A 24191-nucleotide genomic window follows, 5' to 3' on the forward strand; every position below is an offset into this window, starting at 1 on the left:
TTACTTTGAATGCTTAGAACCATCATACCTACATTAAGAAACTTCTAGAACATTTATAACATGCAGAATCCTCAATTGTGCCTTCTCCCAAATACTGCCTGTTACCTCCCCTCCAAAGGTACCACCCCTCCTGACTTCTAACCGTGAATATTATCTTTGTCCATCATTTAACTTTATATAAATGGATTAATATACATTGTTTTGTGCCTGGTTTATTTGCTCACTGTTACATTTCTGAGATTCATCCATCTTGCGTGCAGCAATCATTTTGATTGTTTTTTTCTTCATTTCAGTATATTATCACAGTGTACAAAATAGGTCACGGTTGTTTTTCTCCTTCAGTCAGAATAGATATTTGGGTTTTATTTCCGCTTGAGGGTTATTAAAATTAATGCTACTCTGAGGATTCTTATAAATTTCTTTGAGTAAGCATTCATATACATTTCTGTTAAGAGTAGCTAAAAATGGAATTCTTAGAATATGAGATGTGTATGTTCAATTTTAATCAATAATGTCAACTTTCCAAAGAGTTGTATGAATTGGCATGTACTCCTACCTGTATGAAAGTTTCTATTGCTAGAGAGCAAAAGCCGATCTGATTAGTTTGAAATGGTAACTATCACATTGTAGTTTTTTGTGTTTTTTGGTTTCCTGTTGATGCATAACTGACATACAGTATCCTGTTAGTTTACGATGTATATCATAGTGATTTTATATTTATATACATTATAAAATGATCCCCACAATAAGTCTGGTTACCATGTATCACCACACAAAGTTATTATGATATTTTTCCCTGTGCTCTACTGTACACCCCCATGACATATTATTTTATAACTGGAAGTTTGAACCTCTTAATCCCCTTCACCTACTTGACCACTATCCCCCCAACATCTCCTCTCTCTAGTATCCGCTTCTTTCTTTCCTGGATCTATGAGTCTGTTTTGGTTTGGTTTTGTATATTCATTTATTTTGTTTTTTCAGATTCCACACAAAAGTGACATCATACAGCATTTTTCTTTCACTGGCTTATTTCACTTAGTATAATAAATACCCTCTAGGTCCATCTGTGTTGTTGCAAAGGGCACAATTTTATTTTTTATTGTTAAATAATATTCCATTGTATGTATGTGTGTGCGTGCGGGTGTGTGTGTGTGTGTGTTTGTGTGTGTGTGTGTGTATTTATCACATCTTCTTTATCCATTCAGCCAATGATGAATATCTAGGTTGCTTCCAGATCTTGGCTATTACTAGTAATGTTACAATGAACATAGAGGCTCATATATGTTTTTGAATTAGTGTTTTTATTTTCTTCAGATAAATATCCAGAAGTGGAATCTCTGGATCATAAGACAGCTCTATTTTTAATATTTTGAGGAATCTTTGTACTGTTTTCCATAGTGGCTGCACTAATTTACAATGCCACCAACAGTATACTAGGGTTCGCTTTTCTCCGCATTCTCGCCGGCCTTTATTATTTATTGATTTATTGATGATAACCATTCTGACAATTGTGAAGCAAGATGTTATTATGATTTTAATTTCCATTTACCTGATGATTAATGATGTTGAGCCATCTTTTCATATGTCTTTTGGCCATTTTTATGCCCACTTGGAAGCAATGTCTACTCAGGTCCTCTGCCCATTTTTCAATTGGATTGTTTGGTTTTTGTGTGTTAAGTTGTATGAGTTTGTGATATGTTTTCGATATTAACCCTTTATCAGATGTATCATTGGCAAATATCTTGCCCTATATAGTAGGTTGTCTTTTCGTTTTGTTGATGGTTCCCTTCACTGTGCAAAAACTTTTTAGTTTGATGTAATCCCATTTGTTTATTTCTGCTTTTGTTGCCTTTGCCTTTGAGAAAACTAACCGTTACCTTTGCAACAACAACAACAACAACAACAAAAACAACAACAATGAAATATGTATATATTCTTAAGACCAATGTCAAGGAGCATACTGCCTGTGTTTTCTTCTAGGAGTTTTATGGTTTTAGGTCTTACATTGAATGGATTAACGTTCTTTAAACCATTTTGAATTTGTTTTTATATATGGTATAAGATAGTGGTCCAATTTTATTCTTTTGCGTGTAGCTGTCTAGTTTTCCTAATACCATTTACTTTCTTTTCCCCATTATATATTCTTACCTCTTTTCTCATAGATTAATTGACCATATATGTAAGGGTTTATTTCTAGGAACTCTATTCTATTTTGTTGATCCTTGTGTCTGTGTTAGATTCACATAGTAACCACTGGAAAAATATCTTACGGAAGAGTATATTTTCACTTCACATCTAAATGGGTCTCTCTCCCAATAAAAGTATCATTACTATGTAATTTATAAATTAGGTAGTTGCTTTAAATCCACTTTATAACAGGACAGACAGAAAGAAAATAGATAAGGAAAAGTTAAAAGTCACCACACATCCAAAAATTTAAACTGCATAGTTTTGGAAGGTTATGATTGGGCTCATATATCTCCGATTTGATTCTCCACCTGTGTTTCTCCCACATATTGACCATCACTCTTCTTCGACCATTTGTGTAAAAGAGTCCAAATCACTTTAGCCTTTTATGAGTTTGCATATTTAAATTATGAATGTCATTGTTTTGCTCTCCACATATGTTGCAGCTAAACCAAGCATTTAATAAGTTCCCTGCCCAGATATTATATTTTCTCCCTCCATGCTTTTATTCTTACTTTTCCCTCCAACTAGAACTGCCATATGAAATATTTTCTGTCCCTCCACCCCAGCTCAACCACAACCTGCTTCACAGTTTACAAGCTTTCCTAGAGATTTGCTTTGTTTAGCCCTCTTTGTATATTCAAATATGGTATATTTAAAAATTTTTAATCACATACCATCAATGGACGATCAGGAGCTTTCATACAAAAACTCCTAGTTTCAGATATCTTCTGAAAATTAGAAATTGGGCAATACTGGACTATCATCCTATAGGATAGTGAGTGGGAAGGCTGAGTAACAGCTCTGCCTATTAGATGGACTTGAGCAGTTCAGTACAGCTCCCACCACTATCTAATTGGCCCCAACTCTGACGCACAGTGACAACTCATGTATATTTATGTTTATGTTACAGTATTCTTACAGTAAAGGGTAAAACAAAATATTTCTTATAGACCAAACTCATCTATTACTTGACTAACTCCTGCAGAAACATGAGTGTACAATACTTGACCTTCATCATCAAAAATTTTCTGCTCTTTGTCAGGCTAAATCTATCTTTCTGTTATATTTTTTATAGCATGATGGGAAGTGTCTTATGGGCCACCTTTTTTGCACTGTCTTGTAATTATTTCTCTATCTATCTTAACTCTCAAATTTAAAAAGCTTATGTCAATAATGTGTTCAGTGATTGATTGAAGCTAACACCTTACACATTGTCATTTATCTTTAAATACATACCTGTTTGGCCAGTGGAAAGATAAGTGTGTGTACATCAGCAATAGTTGATTAGGTTAATTTTACGGATCAGATATTGCATAAAAAGCACAATGCTGTTCCTATTTAAATAGAATCAAAAAATTTCGAAGAATTATTTATAATGGTTAATTACTCAAAAAATCAAAATACTTTTTGTAAATTTTGAATTCTTTTTCAAATTCTGTGTTCTTTATTTTACACACCTAGGATATGTAGAGTGTTCCATTCAGTCATTAAATATTAAATGAACTAAATTATGCTTGAAAACTTACCTTGAGCTATTTTTCCCATCTTGGCTATATTAAATAAATCAAACCATATTTTGTGTGAGGTCCTTAACTGCTGGAGAAAGACTATAGGAGAATAGCACTACTCAATCTGTTTTGTTCTTCCCCTTCAGTTTTATACTTACTAGTGATAATAAATAGAGAAGGCAATCACTGTTTTTCATGGGGGGGAAAAAAGCTGAAATTTGCTCTTGAAAGCACACCCTTAAATAGCAAGACATTTTCACCTGCAAATCACTCAAATTTTTAGAGTCTCAAGATTATTTTTTTTTTTGCTGTTCCTCTCTCCCACATACTTTACTCTTTCTGTCTCATGTCTTCTTAACTGACACATTCCCCTTAAATTTTATTAGCAAAATACTCCCATGCTCCACCACCACCTATTTCTCATCTCTGGATTTGCCAATCTCATAAATATCTACTTTCAAAGGTTCAGGCTAAAAGGATGAATCTAGTTTCTGCAATAGTGCTTTGTACAAATGTGAATAATTATATGTACTATCGATGGTCTACTGAGCTTCAGGCATTTGACATATAGTATTTCCATTATTCCCAACATCCTTAACAATTAGTAAGCTTTACCATGGTTCAGTTGAGGAAATTGAGTCTGAGAGGTTAGCACTTGCCGAAGGTGATTTAGCCAGCTAGAATTGGAGTTTAGTTCTGACCCATACCACACCTGTTTCCACTATATTATCTCATTTTTATATATGTAAATTAGTCATATAACAGCAAAGAAATCTCATAGAGAGAGATATATATATACAGAGAGAGAGAGAGAGAGAGAGAGAGAGAGAGAGAGAGAGAGAGAGAGAGAGAGAGAGACAGGTAGATATAGCTATAGATATCTATATCTACCTATCTATCTATCTAGACAGAAAGGAGGGATAGATAGATAGATAGATAGATAGATAGATAGATAGATAGATAGATAGATAGAGATAGATAGATAGAGATAGATAGATAGAAATATCTATCTCTATCTACCTATATATCTATAAGTAGATATAGATATCTATCAAGATATCTATCTAGATATCTATATCTACCTATCTATCTATATCTATCTATATCTATATCTATATCTATCTATATCTATATCTATATCTATCTATCTATCTATCTATCTATCTATCTATATATCTATCTATATATTTATATACCTATATATCTATCTATATATCTATATATCTACCTATATATCTATCTAGATATCTCTATCTCTATCTATCTATCTATCTATCTATCTATCTATCCCTCCTTTTTTGGTCATTTCTTTTTGTGGGTACCTGAGGTGTTTGTTTTTACTTTTGATGCAATTGTCTCTTCAGTTCAGAGAATTTTGAAAACCTATGATTTTTACTTTGCCACTAGATGTCAAGGATAAGAATCAGAATTATTGCAATTAAGATTCTGTTCAGTGCCAGCATTCAGCAGTGACAAATCTTAGAGCCTCAAACCCCCTCCTCCTAACTGCCCTCTTTAAGAGAGGCCCCAAAACTCTGACTCCTCAAGAGCTCCTTCTGGTGAGTCTCTCAGAAAGTTACTCCGTTGGCAATCACTCCCACAAATGATGGCTCCATCCTCACTCTTGTTAGGAGCTCTTCAAGGCCTTAAAAATGTGTGCAGGAGCTCTCCCTCTAATTAAAAGATCTTAGAAACCCCTATATTACTAAGAAACTAATCTACACAACATAGGAGAATTTCAGCAGAAAGTCCGCTGAGCCCTCTAATGCCAGCTGAGTGGCAGACTATTCTCAAGAAATTGTATTGTCTCATACGTAAACACACACTGGCATAAATACCTTCAATCAGTAGCTCTAAGACAATGTGGGAGTTTTCTCAATCAACTTATTGTGTAGGATAAGGGTTATTTGTGATATCACCCTTCTTTGTACACTTGCACATTAACAAATATTTTGATAAAGATACATTTTAAGTTATTACACCTTAATCTTACAGTAATTCATCAAATTGTCTAGGTAAAATGTTGTCAACCCTCCCAGTTTTCCTTATTTCTGTTCCTGTTTGCTGTTGAACTTCAATATGAACATTTTGATTTGAATATCAGGTGGCTAGCTTCCGGGATGGAATATTTTGTGTATTTTTTTCCTCTAATACATCCGCTGATTATCCATTTTTTCTGGTCTTATGTATTATCTATAAGAGTCTCAGGACTAAAGTAACTTTGAGTGACATTCTGGATCTGCTCTGCAAAAATAATTTAAGCTTTGATTCTGGTTGCCATGCTACTTGATTTCTGGAAAGATTTTCTGGTGCTTCAGTTGAAAAATGTTGTTTTGTCCTTTTTTATTTGTGTGTTTATTGTTATTTTGTGTTGTTTTATGTTTTAATAGTAAGGAACTTCTATTCTCATCAAACTATTGGCATAAAAAAGTGAAGGCTTAACATACTATTTCAAAAAAATAGTAGATAGCTGTATTAAATAATTTTTGGAAGGAAATTGTGATACAAATAACATTGACTTTAAGTACAGAGTGAACAGAAAACAAGAAATAATGCTTAACTCCTCTATAGAGTTGGATGAAAAGAAAAAAAAAAAAGAGAGAAAGAGATTTGAAGACCATGACAAATTTAGGCTGGATGAAAGGAAAGACTTTCAGAATAAAAGTGTACTCTGAAATGAAATATTTACAGAGATGATAGAGGCCCTTATTATAGGAATGTTTACTGGGAATTTAAAAAAAAATCATAGCACTTGCCAAAGGGGGCAAAAAAAAGAATCATAGCACTTGAATGAGTTTTGGAAAGTCAAGTGCTTCAAGACTGGCAAGAAACCCTACTACCAGCTTTCATCTTTTTTCTCTTCATTCCTACCTTCCTCCAATACTGTTCAACAGCTTCCTAATTATGAACTTCTTTGGGAAATCCCAAGATCAGAGCTCACTATCCAACCTGTTATTTTTAATTCACCATTTGTTTATACCATCTATATAGAGTTGACCAACACACACACACACACACACACACACACACACACACGCACACACACACGCACGCATACCTATATCTATAACTTTCTTTTTTTGTTCACTTTTATCACATTTCCCTGTGAGTTTTTTCTTAAGGTAATATTGTCTAAATTTATAGCACTTTGGTTCTTTGATTGTTTCCTGTGACTTTTATTTCAAACCAGAAGTGAAATTGAGAATACATAAAGACCTGAATGGTATGGTGTGGAAACTGTAGTTCCAGCAAACAGCCAGGAGAAGGTCACACTTCCATCGCTAATTCTCATTCTAGTTTTAAAGGGACTTATAGACACCTATAATTTACTGGCCATGATGCTGATGCCACTGCCAAGGGCATCCACTGGAGTCTGGACCTACACTGAACAGATAACTTGCAGAGGCTGCTATTTATGAATGTACCTAGACTAGTTGGCAGCCATCTCTTGCAGGTACCTCCCAGGAACCATGGAGCCCACAGCCATAGGTGGTTACTCAAGTGGCTCAGCACAAAGGTTATTTACCTACCATAAGGATTTTATTACTTTAACAATTATATGAGTATACCTGTGCATACTTGTGCATGACTATCAGCTCTGTATAGCTGCAAATATCTTATCTTGTATAATTACCTTTTTAAACACCGAATCTGCTACTTATTGATGGTTTTCATAATTTATAGTATTGTGGGTTTTTTTTGGTAAAGAAAGAACAAGCTAAAGATGTCAGTTCATAGTCAATCTGTTACAGAATGAATCAATAAAGTTAGCAGGACTTTAATGGTATTAGGGGAAACACTAAGTCGTACTACTTCATATTTAATTTTAATAAATAGATAAATAATGAATCAAATTTGAGAGACGGTTGAGCTAGCTCTTTACCTGGAAATCTCAGCACAGGCCCCATGTATGATAGTATTCCACTGGTTAAAAAAAAAATGTTTAGTATTGTGCTAAAGAAGATGGCAAGCACAAAAACACATGATGTCCCTTGCTTTCTAGAGAAGGATTTTGAACATTTTAAAACTACTATTAATTATCTAAGAAACTTCATTTTAAAGAATGTTGTCTGAATGAAGAGCTTATGCAATAAAATTACAACAGAAACAAAGGACCTCAAATTATATTCTTTTAAAATTAAACATCAGTTTAGAGATGATTTATTGACAATTGTATTACTTTATTATCTGTTCATTTCCTTTACTTATTTATTCAACTATTATTTGGTTTCACATTGTGTAAAAATAGAGGACATTTAATTGGAAAATTGCTACAAGAGATCAATGCAAACACGGCTATAAGATAAGAGAGCAGAGAGCATTTGGAAAAAGAATCTTTCTGTAGAAGTTATCCTGAAATCAAATTCTGAGCTACCCAGGCAAATGAAGAGGGACAGAATACTCTAGAGACAGACAAAGGTTTATGCAAATAGAGAGAGGTAGGTACATATGGGGCACCAAAGACAGGAAAGGTGGAAAGGACCAAATCACAAAGTAGTTAAAAGTCATACCAAAGAAAGTGAGTTACATTCTGAAGTTAAAGGGGGACTCTTGGAAGAGACACCGGGAGTCTTATAATCAAATGTGTGATTTAGAAAGCTTATTGGAGTAAGGCAGGCTGGAAGTGTTCAGAATGGTTAGAAGACTACTGAAATAGTTTGGGGATGGACTATAAAACAAAGTGATGAACACTGTTGTATTTCTGTGTTTGTATCAATATGAGTGTGAGCTCTTGTGGGTAATTATAATAAAAATCTGTTGAAAAAAACATTTGAAATTTTTAAAAACATGCATAAAGTAGGTGCTCATGTGTTGAGTTTTCACCTACTCATACTGTTTTACCTACTTTTAGAAGTAAAATATTAAACAATATTAACCAGATGGCTATAAAGAGGTTTGGGGGAACTATTAGGTTTTATTTTTATGATGCTGCCATCTAGTGAAACTTTTGCAAAATTACTGTGGTGATCTCTACAGTTTGCATTTTCTCTCCTTTCCTCAAACCAATTGTATTTTAATAATTTATGTTTTCTGCCGTCCATGGGGAAAGAATCATGAATGCACTAAAATATACTGTAGGAGCCGCAAGTGATTTTTTTGATGTGGTGTCACAGATGTGACCACAGGGCTTTTAATAACGAGATAAGGTATGTAAAGTTTCATGGTTTCTTCATTTGTGCCATTCTTTATAAATAAATGACAATAAAATAAAAGTGCTGCCTTTTCTATTCTTTGACTTTTCTCAGAAAAGTTGAGTTGTAGATAAGTATCTATGAATACTTGAATTGTGAAAATTGCTTCATGAAAAAAAATCAGTGGTTTAATTAGAAATACTGGCAAAGTAAGGATTTCAAATTCAGATTTTTTTCTTCTCAAATGGAACTTCAGTATTAAAACTGTATCTTAAAATACAAGCAAACGTGTGTGTGTGTCTATTGAACCTAAACATTAGTCTGCAAACCCAGGTTTTGATAACTTCTCAATTTTGATAAGAGATTAATTGTATTTCTTTCCTATCACTACCAAATTTATGTTAGCCTGGAGCATCTATTGTATTTTTATTACATGTATTGCTTTTTTTTTTTTTTTTGTGAGAAACAAAACCTCAATTCTTCTCCTTCACCCCGAAAAAATTATATAGTACCAGTAAAAACTTTTTTTTTCTTATTTTAGGAGATAGTAGTCGTGGCCACATTACAATGGGAAATGTTTCTCTTAATTGACTCTTCAGTATATTGAGTTTTCTTTATAGAGACTGTGCTATCTGGTAGGGGTCAGCCAATCTTTTCCGCAATGGCTAGAAAGTAAATATTTTAGACTTTGTCAGCCATATTATCTCTGTTGCAACTACTCAATTCTGCTTGCAAAAGTAGCCACAGACAATATTTAAACAAATTAGATTGTTGTGTTCAAATATAACTTTATTTTACAAAGGTCATAGTTTGCATACCTCTGTTCTAGGTAAAGTACCAATGATAGCAATTTGGGGTTATTTAGTCTTAAGAGGTGTTCGAATTATCTAAACTCGGTCCCTCTACAATTATTTCCTTCACAAACTTCAATCAATAGATGTATTTCTTCAGAGTTGCAGGAAATCTAAAGCTTTGAGAATGTAATTAGTATATGTGCATTTAGTAAGCTAAGAATAGAAGAACTTAGAAGTAAAAAATTTTGCAGAGTGCACTAGCACCCCTACTTAATGATCAGTTTATTTTTCTTTTCTTTTTAATTTCATGTTCATGTACAAAGTTGTCTTAATTTGGAATGAATCACTATATTCTCTAAGTAAACTTTTAACATTTTGATATGTAGAAAGCTAAATGATATTCATGGTAAACCATTAAATTTGAAAGTGACCACTTAGGTACACTTTGGATAATATAAATTCACTGCTCCAGGTTGTTCTTCTAGAAACTTAGTAGAAACAAAGGGTTCATTACTAAAACACTAACTTCTATTAGGCAGACATACAAAACACTTGAAGCTGTATAAGTAAATGACTAAGACAGAACAGAGTCAGACAGGAAGAGGTTATTATCATCTCAAATCAATAGGGAGAATAGAGTGTACATTCAAAAACAGCATCATATTTTATAGGTGAACTTTGTCAGCTGATCTAGTCAGGATCTAAGCAGTATTTCAGGGATACTGCTAGTCTCAGCTGAACTTATTCATGCACCTCTAGGTAACTAAGGGGAGGTGGGGAGACCAGCAGATCTGGGCGGAGCTCAGGAAAGATGGTTCTAATCCACATTTTTAAAAATTATTTATTTAGTTAGTTAGTTTCAGGTGTAGAAAAGAACATAGTGATTAGACATTTATATACCTCACAAGGTAACCCCAACAAGTCTATTACCCATCTGACACTGTACATATAGTTATTACAATATTATTGACTATGTTCCCTATGCTGTGCTGTATATCTCCATGACTGTTTGTTTTTAATTTATAAATGGCATTCAGTATTATTTTATATTAGTTTCAGATGTACAGTGTAGTGGTTAGACATTTATATCAGTTATAGATCCCCCCACATTTTTTTCATCTTCCATCCGGGCCAGCTGGTTGGCCCAATCTAGTTTTTCTCACAAAGGTGGCAGAGGGCAAGAGAGAGCAAGCATTCAAGTGCTTTAGGGACTTGGCTTGCATCATGTGTGCTAACATTCCACTGGTCAAGTCTCTTGGTTTATCCCAGTGGCAGAGAATCCAACCTGCCCACAGTGGGGAGAACTGAAAACTTACATGGCAAAGGAGATGGATACAAGAAGGGACAAAGAATTGCAGCTATTAAGGCCATTTACCACAGCATGTATACACTTGAATTTATTAAATTAAACACGGGCAAGGTTTGGGTTTAAGTGATAAACTGAAAACTTCTATTAATTCCTTCAGGTTAATAGGATACACTAAAGCAGCGATTTTCAAACTTTTTAGTAACGCAAAGCTTTTACACTCTTAAGTATCATTGAGGACCTCAAAAATGTTTTTATATTGTGTTTATATCTATTTATATTTCTTGTATTTGTAATTAAAACAGAATTTTAAAATGCATTTATTTACGTATTTTAAAATAGCAATAACAAATGCATTATACATTAACATAAATAATATATTGTTAGGGAAACAAAACCATATTTTCTGAACCAAACAAAAAAAGAATATTTTATATTTGGCAAATTCCTGTACTGTTTGGTTTAATAGAAGATAGCTGCTTCTTATTTGTTTGCTTGTTTGTTTTGTTTTTATATCTGCTTCTGTATTCAAATACTTGATTTTACTTGTCTTTTTGAAGAATCTGGGGGGAAAAAAGGTCCTCGTGAAGATATAGAGTCAGAAAAAGCAGAGGTTGTTTAATAATGCACCAGAATTTGACAAGTGAGAACTTCTTGGGAGTTGTAGTACAGAATGTGAAACTAGATTACTGAAGTTTCTGTACTTTGTTACATTAAAATCCATTGGTTGATTTTGCATTTAGAATAGATGTTTTATCCATGACATGTAACATCAAACATTAGTCATTTGGAAAATTGGTACACTGAGTTGAATATTTTCCAAATACTTACATAGTTCATTATATATTTTACAATTATATATTACTATTAAGCTCATCAAAAATATCTTTAAATACTGGGAAGGAGTCATACTCATAGAAGTGAATACAAGTTTTCCAAACTCTAATGTCTCTTGGAAGATTTTTTCTATTAGAAATAAATATTATACTATGAGTTGTTTTTCCTTGAATTGCTAAACGTATACAATTGATACTATTTCTATCAATGTCTCTTTCATGAAAAGAAACGGTTCTTCATCAAGTAAAAGTGGCTTATTCAGCTTGCAACTCAAATAATCTCATAAATGCATTACTTTGAGACAACATTTTACGTCAGAATGTGGTGAAATGTTTCCGCATACTTCCACCATTTAACCTTTAAAATATGAAAATACAGGTGTTGAGATTTCATACAAATTTATCACATTTACAGCTTTATCAAGAAAACTTTTAAGTGAAATTATCTTTTTCCCCCTGCAACTGAATGGCTTTCACATGCAATGACGACTAGTACAATTTGGTGCCACAGCTTTGATCTGTGCTAAGGTGCCAGCAGTTTTAAGGCGCCATCCGTCCTTTGGCATTATCAGTGCAAATGGCAGCGGTGCAGTGAAGAAAGCAAAGAAAGTCTTTATCTTATGAAACGTGTTTTGACCTAAGAGTATCTTGGGAAGGCCCAGGGTTTTGTGATTTATGCGTAGAGAACCACTGCACCAAAGGGTAAACCATATTTATGGTACAGCAGTTTGTCAAAGATTTCCTTAAAGATATTGGTACTTAAGCTTTTGAATCATGAAGCCAATTTAAAACTCGTTCTTGTGTTCTCCCCCAGGGTTGTTTTGTTGGCTTTGATCTAGCTCACGCCGTGGGAAATGTTGAACTCCACTTACACGACTGGGGCGTGGACTTTGCCTGTTGGTGCTCCTACAAGGTACCAGCTCATAGTTACGTCTCTTTCTTCCACGTCAACATCGATTAAATAAAAAACTACATAGGTGCTCAAGTGTAATTATTTTAATTACAGTTCTTCATTTCTTTAATTTGTGTGTGTGTTTTTTTTAATTTTAGTTAATTGTAATCATAGGATAGGATAATATGATTAAATTCTGGGGTTTCCATCCACTATAGAGTAGTTGGTTATTCCTTCATTTCCCTGCTTGTTATAAAAAAAAGTCAGAAGATTCCGGAAAACAGCGCCACATTTAAAACTTAACTCAAATTGATTAAGTTCTTAGTTTTTTGATATGTTGTGAAATGTCTACCTATGTAAGATAATTCTTATGGAATCAACTTGGCATTGACATTTGAAGACCATTTAATTAGCAAGGAGCATCGAAATGAAACCAATTTTATTTTAATTTAAGCATTTTTAAAATATGACAATTTTATTTAAATATTTTTTGTGACAAAATAATTGAAATGAAAAGTTTTGAAATTAGACTTCAGTGGAACTGTTATCTACTGGTTGGAGCAAAATTTGGCTATAAAAGTAATAGCTATTTATTCTCAATTAATAATATTATATTTCATTTGTTTTTTCTTTGAACAAGGTGACCCAAAACTCTGCTTTATATAAATGTTTAAGTAATCACCCATTTTGAACTGGTCAAAAGTTGATTTCATTAAAAAAATGTCTAATTGCATTGTTTATTTTTGTCATATATCCAGATAAACCGATATAATTTAATTTATTTTCAATCCAGTATTTAAATGCAGGAGCAGGAGGTATCGGCGGTGCCTTTGTCCATGAAAAGCATACCCATACAATTAAACCTCAGTGAGTACCATCTTTAGATCTTTCATGATGAATACATTAATTTGCATCAATAATATGCTAAATTTACATTCTTTAAGAAGCTAGACATTAAGAATCTGGATTAATTATAATTATTTTACTACTGTATTAACAATGATGTGCTTTATCATAAATAAATGCTTTCCAAAGAGTTCAGTTAGTTGAACAAGAAATTTAATCACAGAAAGAGAAGTTTCAATGCTAAAAATGAGTCGCTGTAATCATGTAGAGCAGATGTCTTAATGCAAAGAGACTACTTAATTTTTTTTCAAAAATCAGACTTTAGAAAATCTTAGATTTCTCACATTGATGAATGAATCAAAGGCAAACAGGGATGTGCCTAATAGAGCCTTAAATGTGGTATGTTATTATTAAAATCACATCTACCTCTAAAGCTAGGAACATAATATGATGGTCTTTTAAGGAATATCTTCTGTCCTGAAAGGTTTTATAATCCATGAAAAAGCTGAAGAAGCTGAACACTGAACAACAGACTGACTACATAAAAAGCAATACTTTTCTATTTTACATAACTTTCTTCATTTTTTAGAGCACATGTAAATGCAAATGTAATACACCAACAAATTTACACATTTTTATTTGACTGGGGATCTCACAGTGTTTCTTTTACTTTTGTCTGGTATGGAGATAAAGGAATAATATTCTAGGAAAGAAGAACGTTTTATAGTTGTTATATCAGAGTATGCATGATAAGAAGATGTCTCTGTCTAGACTCTTAATAAGTAATATAATAATGTTTGATTAGTTTTCTGAATCTTCTCAGCTACTGTTTGAGTGGTATAATCTTTATAAGAAATGAATTTGAATTAGTAATAAAGCTTGGAGCACCTCACATTTCTGAGTTTCTACACACATAAATCCTAGATATTTAAGATGATTTTCTGTAGTGCATTTAATCACATCTAAAAGTTCTTCAAGATTTTAAAGTTTTAAAATCACATAGAACATTTTCTTTAGACAGGTATTTTGTCAGGCAGACATCGCCTTCTAATAATTGTCAGCACATTAGATTTTTCACCGTGTCTCAAAATCTCTGAGAAGAATATAAAAGATATGTTATATCATAGGAATACCATGCATATTTTAAAAAGGTGGGTTTTTTTTTCATTTTTTGCAAACATCATTGAAATTTTTTTACCTAGCATATTTGTTTTCCATATAGACGGTATATAAGATATTGCTGGTATTTGTGTGAAGATTCACCACCCTGACCACTTCCCACTCTCCTCTTATTTAAATTGTAATAGAGGATCTGATGTATGGATAGAGGATCCGATATATCAATCCAAGGGGCAAGCCAGTGGGGGTAACATGGGATGTTGTAAATAGTCTACACGAATTCTAGAGAATGCAAGTGTTAACAGTTGAGCTCTGCTCTTAGAACATCCGTCTATTGTTCTTGAGATCTCTTTCACCATTATTTGTCCTTTATGGGTGAGGAGCAGGAGGGGTAAAGGGGTTGTAGTATCATACATGTGCTCATCTTGTAGAATCCCAACATCCTCTAGATGTGTAATAGTTAAGTCTGTGTTCCCAGGAGAAGGATCATCTAGGCAGACCAGATTCACATTCCAGTTGAACCACTCACTGGTCAATAACCTGAAGAGTGTTTCTTGCCATCTCAGTGTTCTAGCCTCTAAATGAAGATAATAGCAGCACCTACCTCATAGTCCATTATTATGAGAATAAAATGGGATGGTGCATGTAAGCCACTTAAGCATTACGTGTGACCTAGAGGCTAAGTATCTTGGTGTCTCACTGTGACATTGTATTTTCAAGTTATAGACTTTTGCCTAGCGCAAATCTTTTCTCTCAAGCAGGAAACATAGCCCCAAAGGTTATGTTTTGTGACCTTAGGACATTTGTGACCTATCACCAAGTTCATTTCAGAGGCCTGTGGCAGACTAACTGTGTGAGTCTCCATTCCTTGAATTCTCTCTTATACCAGCCTTACCCTCTTATTTTCTTCACTAATTAACAATGAGTTAAATGAGATATTTGTGCATGTTCATTTTATATTTGTACCAGAACCATGTTTTTAACTTTTGGTGTTTTTTTTTGAAAATTACACATTATTAGCTATTGTTGCATTGTAACTAGCTGGCTTTGGAGACTTACAAGATTCAAATCAGGCTTGACTCGGGAAGCCCTCCTTCAGGGAACCCTGGTCCTTGTTGTTGTTAAAACTTCTTTTCATGTGATGTCAGAATGACTCGTTACAATCGTGCCAACTTCTGTCCTATAGTGGAATGTAAATGACAGTGATGTTGCGAACTTTGTTGCTTAAAAATGGGTGACATCTAGTGGCTAACCACGTTATTTCAAATAAATAGTATCCAAATAATACTTCTTTTCCTGATCTAGTCATTCATTCTTTAGCAAGTATTTTTAAAGTATATATATTATATATTTTTAAATTATTTTTCTTTTATATATTTGACTATATATTTATAGTTCTACAATTGTGTAGTTAAAACCTTTGAAAAAAAGGTATAATAGGATGAAGGAGGAAGTCAAGGCGAGGGATATTCTAGGTGCATTGTTAAGCAGCACGCATTAATGTTCATCAAGGCTGGGAAAGAATGGTATGGTTGGCCCACCTGCTGGACAGAGGGGATCCCAGGATATGTAATAACCCTGAATTCTATAAGTTTAGTATTCAGAATGTAATTTTGAAATATCTTTTATACGATGTTTCTGTTAGCAACTGGTAAATTGCATCTCTACCAAGACACTCTTTTTTTTCTTTTCTTTTTTTTTTTTTTTTTTTTTTTTGGTTTAAAGGGGCATTTTGGCCATTGTTCAAAACTAATGAACTAAGACTTTTTCCAAGAACTCTTTGCCAATAAAGAGAATGAGTAGAGGTCAGAGTCGACCCACTGCATTAAGCATCATCACTGAAGATATTCTCACCTAGAATTTGACCTTTTCCTAGTTTATCAACACTGTTTCTCATTCCAGTGTCATATGCTAAACCTTGTCTGTAGCTAAGAATTATACTAAATTAGGACGGATCATGAATACATATCATCTTGTGTTTTTTGCTTTAGGGCTGACTTCAATTCAGTCTATAAAATTTGTAATTATTGTTCTGAGATATGAAGAGAAATACTTTTAATTGTGAGAACCTGACAATCAGAAATGTATCACTAAAAAAAGTACTTATATACCTTTGAATTTTCCTTTTTAAGTTTATAACTGATGACTTTTCTGGTACACTTTAGATCAATACTTAACCTTTTGATTTTTGTAGTTTCAAAGATATCTGAAGCCCATAAAAACATGTTTCTGTAAGAGCCCATCCACTACAATTCAAGATCCATCCCCGCCCTCTGCCACAGATTTTTTTAAGAGAGAGTCTAGCATGAATACAGAAATGGAGCATATGAGCTATTAAGATTCTTTCTACCATTTACTTTTTTACCATGTCCTGTGAAATCGTACAAACTGGAAAACTGCTATTCCTTACTTTCCATGCTGATGCAGCAAACCTCCAAATGTTCCCATGTATTAGATCTCTTGAGTGCTCATTTCTCCTTGATTTTTTTTTTAAGCTTTCTCAGTGTCCAAGAGTTGGGCCAAGTGATAATTTTTATGAAAATGCTAGAATTTCAAATCATGCCAACACATTTCCATAATCAACTAGAGGTGTTTGATTGAAGGCTTTACATAAGGATGACATTTTAAAGACATTATTGAGGGCTTGAGTCATCTTCTTTATTGTAATAAGTAATTTTCAGGTTAAAAAGAACTAGCTGATGAGGCTGGCTGACTTCAATGCATCATTAAGGCAAATTTTAGAACTCAGGAATGGAGGTTATTATTATCATTTGGCAACCTAAACAAAAAGAAGACACATCAAAAAAAATTCAAAAACATCTAAGAAAAGATAAAAATAAGCATCAAAAAATCTGACAAAAAAGAGAAACTTAAAAAATTACAATCTTGGCCCAACTATACAGTTAAAGTTATATCGGGAGAACATCTAATTCATCTTTGTTCTGGGCAATGCTGACTTGATTATTTATTTGATTCCACATACTTGTCCAGGCAATGCTGGAGAATGCCATAGCCCAAAACTTAGGTATAACTTAAACCTCTTTTGTTTTTTTAGTGATCCTTTCTGACTTACTACTTTCCACATCCTTGTTTAGTGCCTTAATGAAGTCTCTTTGTTAAAGACTGAGAGAATGAAGAAGTGTACCTGGCAGTAGCAAGGTGTGTGAATTCAAAAGACTTCAGATGCTTTCAAATGAGATAAACCAATATCAGTAGATTTCTAAGTGAAGTTTTTCATGGATTCTCTAGTCAAGATATGACCTATCCCTCCCAGGCCATCTGTTCTACCCATTTCGTATGTTCCTGGAGATCAGTGTTCAGTATTAATATGGATGATTTCTCAGCCACAACCTCATGATCTTTCAGCCATGTTAGATATACTTGGCCATTTCCTTTGTCATTAATATTTACATCCCACAGTCCTAAGCTTCCAGTGTACCATTTTCTCTTGCTTCTTATACCAATGTGTTGCTCTTCTTCATTTACAAGGTTTACTCTGTCACCATTTCATTGATTCTCTCAATTCTCTCAATTGGTCTTCTTGCCCAAGAATATCTCATCCACAGTCATGATTTCAACAATCGACATTTGTAGAAGACACCAATTTCCAGTTTTACCACTTGCTTACTTTTAGCCCTTATTTTCATCTGATTGCAAATTGCAAGAGTTCCTGATTATCAAAGCATTACCCCAGTCCTCAAAGATACAATGTAGGAAAGGTAATGTAGGAAAGCAAAGATTGTCATGATAGGAAATATTCACTCATGAACTACCCATTTATAAAACTAGCCCTATGTAGCACCTTTTCCTAATTAGCATTAGCATTTATCTCTATGAATTATTATTTTTAAAAATCTTGGTCTCTTGCTGATTATAGAATGTTATAAATATCAAATAACACAATGAAAACATAATGAAAATGTACAGTAAATGTTTTCAAGAGATTCAGTATTTCATGATACAAGTGATGCTGAAGAACTGCTAAGTCACAGAATCATGGACAATGAAAATCTTTCCGAGTTAGGATCATTAAGAGATGAAGCAGAGGAAATTAGACACGGTAGTTCAGAAATAAATGAATTGAATATGACGGATTAAAAAGAAATGATGAATGCTTCAAAAACTTGTGTAGAAATGATCATCTTTATTTTCATGCTGAACAAGTTAAATGTGATATAAAAGAGATTATATTTTGCTATGATAACATTTTTCAAAATACACCAAAGAATCAAAGCCAGATTTATTATTTATTATTTTTAATAGTGAGAATGTTATCATTTTAATCTAAGTATTGTAAAATTATATCCATATGCCTTTCTAATCTCAGGAATTAAACAGGGTGAAACTTCCGTTTTATCTTAGTCCAATGAAAGTGTCCTTTCTAAGGTGCTCATTGTTCTATCATGTAAAGAGAATCAGTATGAGTCAAGTAAGGAGACATGCACACGTATAACCAACAAAACATGTTTGTACAAAAGACTTTCATAGATGGAAATAAATATAGGCTATTGCCTATGATTTTAAAATCTTACAGTACATTAGAAGATATTATTTCAATAGTCAAATAAATTATTTAAATAACAGGTAACACAAAGTTAGAATATATACCACAAGGCAACTTTTTAATAATTGCCAGTGAATTCTCGGACACTGCCATCAGAGCCGTGGAGGGATATATGACTTTAACTTAGAGCTGTTTTGAAAATCTTGAGCAAGGCAGTGGGGAAACTTACAGATACAAATTCTCTGCAAAATGGTATTCTGTGTTAACTAAGTGAATAAATTTACTGTTATGCTGAAAGCTGAAATTGTTGCCTCTGAGAGAGATTTCACTGGATTAATTTCATAAATTTAAGAAAGTATAAAGGAGAAAGAATTACTTAATGACATTTCTACAAGTGATATTTTCCTTTTTATACTCTTCAGTAAAATTTTTATGGAATCTAAGTTATTGACTTAACATTTAAATGTATGCCTCATATCATAAAATTGTTCTTTATCCTTATTCTACAATATTTTAGAAATTACAAACAGTGGTAAAAATCTAGTTTGCTTCATGCTTTCACTTAGTTCCAAAGCCACACTCCTGGACTGAGTTGTACCTGCTGTAACTCCTAGTCTCTAAATTCTCACTTGTAAGGAATCCAAAAGGAGACAAATTAATTGAAGAAAACTCATATGTAGAATCATGACATATAACCTACATTATCTTGATTTGAAGACCATTTTAGATAAATAATTCTGAAAGTATCCCTCATCTTCATGTCTTGACAATTTTTACTATGCAAAATTGTCCAAATAATTTTCATGTGTGGTGAATTTAAGCTGTGATCATAAAAATAATAATAGTTATGCACTGAGGTGTGATCACAGTTAAAAATAAGTTCTGTAAATAATCTGATTTTTTTTTAATTCAAGAGCTAAGGTAATCCTGGCTCTTGAAAGAAAGCTGAAATAGTAATTATCAGTATAAAAAGAAAAATTAAAGTCATTTTTGCTTGCAAATCACTACTCTCAGATAATGATGACATAATCATCAATGTGGGGAAAGTGAAGGCTTTTGAAACCTCAAAGTTTATTTTCTCTTCTAAAATTTCCATCTAGTGTCTCCGAAGATATATGAGATCCATGGACATTTCAGATGCAAAAAGTAAAACTTGCTGAAGAGCTTCAGCTCTTGTTTTAATTGTTTCAAGTTTTATCCCTAAAGTGACTTTTGAATTCTGCTTTTTAAAATCTTTTAAATTTTTTTTTTTTATTCACTATGAAGAACAACTGTTAAACATTTATTTGTTCTTGTTGAGAAAATCCATGTGTCCATCTGGCTCTTTATTATTGCCAAAACAGCCAGGGTACAATGCCATGCTGTGTGAGACAGCATGGACAATTGCTCATCACGCACGGACCCACTGGGTCCTGCTGCTTCCAGGTCGGGATGGGTTAACTTCACATATTTCTAATACAGAAAAAAAGTCTGAATCCACCTGATCCATTTTCTCTTTGTTCACTTGTTTTTGCTCTACTCTAGAGGAGAAGATTTTATTGAATGGGCATTATTTTTTTCTCTAGAGTCAAGTTTTGGCTACATTATGACCAGTTCATATATAGATAGGTAGTCTTAGTTCCCATATCAATCCCTGCTCCAATCAGCTTTGGTTAAGGTCACGAAAGATTTGGCACAAGCCATGGCAACTTAGGCAGGAAAACAGCTATTTGGCTCTTTCATTTTTGAAAGAGCCTGCTGGAAAAATTAATTATAAATGAATTCTAAATTTCTTAAGTACAGGGACATTGTCCTTTTGATCTTTCTTTACTTCCATAATCCAAGATGCCCAAGAAAATATTTTTTTTAAAAACTTTGTTGTTGAATATAGAGTTCTTTCTTTACTCTCAGCATCATAGACAAACCATCTTCTAGCATATGGAAGCAGTTCTACTTTGCAAGTTATTCTGAAGGGGGTATGATTTGCAAAATACTGTCAAATTAAATATGTATTTCCATATGCTTCTACAAAAACCAAATATACCCATGAAAACTAGCTGCAGACAACTTTAAAAAAAATCCTTCATAGGCATTTTAATCAACATTGCAAATATTTCTTCTAAAGTCCTAAATCCAGATGTATTCACTTTGTGTTAGGGCATTTAACATCAATAGTACCTCAAAAGATAATAAACCAGTATTTCAAAATAATAATACATTTCAAAAAAAGCATATGCAGGAAATTTTCAGAGGCTTTATTTGTTAATAAAGGTTTCACACCAAAAAAAATATTGATTTAGCTCTTGTTAGGACAACATGTTATTCTGGAACTTCAGGAAATAATTTTCATTAACTAAAACTCATGATATCAAGGTGTGTTTTTTTTTTTTAATAACTATAGTTATCACACTGTTAACTCACTGGACATATTTGAACAAGCGTCCTGTTGAGTAAGATTTGAAGAGGTAATTGAATATGTAACAGAACTAACTGAAGCACTCTATCTTAGCAATATTTACAGATGAGTGGGCAAATGAGAGGAGAAAAAGGAATTGAACTCGTTATACCTCCTCAAACTTACTTTCCAGAGTAGTATTGAATCACTTTCGTTAGAACAGAGCAGACAAATTGTGAATAGATGAATATTTTTTTAGAAAATTGGAATTGAACGTCTTTACTACATTTAGGTTGGTATATCACACTTGTCATCACCATACCAAGCCTTACAATGGTTAGGCTTGGGGACTGGTTGCTGGCATCAAGAGATGAATGTAAAATGTATAGGCTGAAATAACTTATTTTGTCAATATTCAAGATTTTTGTTTGTCATTAGCACTTTTGAATCTGTTTCAGTCACTTAGCCTTGCTTTTACTTTTCCTACAAATGTGCTGGTCACCAACTGCCTAGATTTAGACTGCCCTTGCTCTTTGCTTTTTTTCAGTTGTGTGTTTTGGAGGCCTCTTGTTATAGTTAATAGGTACTGTTTTCTCTGATCCTTCCTCCTATGCGCTCCGCCGTCCCTACAGAAGTCTCTGAACTACTCTTATTTTGGGATTCTAATATCGTCTTGAACTATAACAACTGTGTTTCTGTTTCCCAAACCTTTTTTCTCATTCTATATGGTACTTCAGCAGCATCAAAGCCCTACAGCGAAGGATGGCCTAAAAACTTGACAGGGAGAGTCATGTACCCATGCAACCATGTCCAAATCCTACCAAACTGATCTTACTTTTCTTTGGGCAGGGTTTTAGTACACTCACACCCATCCGTTTTTTGCATTTCGTCATCCAAATTGGATTGATTGGCTAGAAAGACTCAGTGGAGGCTGGAAGAAACACTTTTACTGATGATAGATGAAAATAGAACTTGGAACAACCGACAAAAAGAACAAAAAAAGTCTCTACTTGTTCATGAAAAGAAGTTAATATTTTCACTGAACACTGTGGAAGAATTTTGATTTCTAATTCTTGAAGAAACAGCTGCAAAATGCCCTGGTATGACTTTTGCACTCATTAAAAAAATATTTATTGAGCATCTGGTATATTCCAGGCAATTTTTAAAGTATTTGGGACGTATGGACAAAGAAAGCAAAGATCCCTGCCCTCAGAGAGTTTACGTTCCAGCAAGGAAAGATAAGCTATACACACAATAAGAGAAAATTAAATATTTTCTTGAAGTTGATGGGTCCTATGGGCAATGGGATAAGTAGGACAGAAAATGGAGGTATTTGAATACTCTACGTGGGATTCTTGGCAAGGTGCAGTATTAAAAAGGCATTCAGGAAAACCCATATTGGGAAAATAAGATGTGGATTCAGAGCTGAAGGAGGAGGAGATAACCAAGTTGTTATCTGGTGAAGAGCATTCCAAACAGAGTGAATACTTTATCAAAGGCTCCACAACAGGAGCGTGCCTTGAGTGTTTGAGGGACAGTAAGAAGGCCCCTATGGCTGGAATAGATTGAGCAAACTGGAGATTAGTAGATGAAATTAGAGAGATAAAGGGGTCCATCAAATGCAGGGTCTTATAAAGCAATATAAAGATTTGTCAGCCATTGCCCATTTTGCCGTAAAAGTGACATGACATTCCAACTTAAAATGATCACTCTGAATGGCTTTGTTGTGAATCCTCTGTAAGAGAGTAAGGGTGGATTTTGAAAGATCTGCTGGGGAACCATTGTGGGGCGCAGGCAAGATGTGACAACAATTCAAAGTAGAGGAGTAGAAGAGGAAGTGATGAGAAGTTGTAGGATTCTGGATCTATTATAAAGATAGGTTGCAGCACTCTAAAGGAGGTCAAGAATAGAAACGTGAATGTCGGTTAAGGGATGTTTGCGATCATACAGAAGTGAGTTGCCTATTATCTAAAATATGGTTAGGCAAATGAGATGAAGAAAACAGGACAGATTTATTAGGTAATTGAATCAAGAGGACATAGAGAAATGTTTGGATAGAGGGACAAGAATGAGAAAAGAATCAAAGATTAATTTGACTTTTGACAACAGGATGCTAAATCATTAATCAAATGCATACAATTATTTCATTTATCAACTAAAAATAATACTTCTTGAGCATCTACTATAAGCAGAAGCGTATGCAAAGCATTAGGGATACAAGTCTGAATGAGCCCCCTATTGTCCTGAAACTTACCATTCAGTGTAAGCAATAAAAAGAAAGAGTGAGATTAGAGACTCCTTCGCTAAGGAGGTAATTTTGAGCTGACAGAGAAATCCTCCTAACTCTTAGATTAAAGAGCAACAGGTAGTCATGGGGTGTTCCAGGTAGGGTGGTTTTACGTGGCATCCCAATTAGGGGCCAGGACACTGAAATCTTTGTGTTTGAAGGAAGGAATTTTGATTTTACCTTAAAGACAAAGAGGAGCCATTGACGGTTTATGTGGAACAAAATTTAGGTATCTTCACCTCACCAGGTCTTGGTTTGCTCATGGAAAAAAATAAGTAGTTAGACCTGGGAGATCTCTAAGGTACCCTTCCAGATTTTAAACTCTATGATTCTCAAGTGATGAAAATGAAGCATCAGGATGAGGCAAATTGCTGGTAGGAATAGCTCGAAATCTAAAACC

The 24191-nt window shown here is 33.7% G+C and overlaps 1 protein-coding gene across 4 annotated transcripts in view; it reads left to right on the forward strand.

Moving 5' to 3' along the window:
• Positions 1 to 24191, forward strand: part of KYNU (kynureninase) — a 99245-nt gene that overhangs the window by 46830 nt on the left and 28224 nt on the right. For all 4 annotated transcript variants that reach the window (XR_013993587.1, XR_013993588.1, XM_081052845.1 and 1 more), the window contains exons 9-10: positions 12584 to 12682; positions 13455 to 13528. Coding sequence is in view for 2 of the 4 variants with exons in the window: in XM_081052845.1 (XP_080908971.1) it covers positions 12584 to 12682; positions 13455 to 13528 (173 nt within the window). In the remaining 2 variants the exon portion in view is untranslated. The remainder of the gene's footprint in view (positions 1 to 12583; positions 12683 to 13454; positions 13529 to 24191) is intronic.

Source organism: Rhinolophus hipposideros (genome assembly GCF_964194185.1).
Source record: "Rhinolophus hipposideros genome assembly, chromosome: 6".
In the NCBI taxonomy this organism is placed as follows: domain Eukaryota; kingdom Metazoa; phylum Chordata; class Mammalia; order Chiroptera; family Rhinolophidae; genus Rhinolophus; species Rhinolophus hipposideros.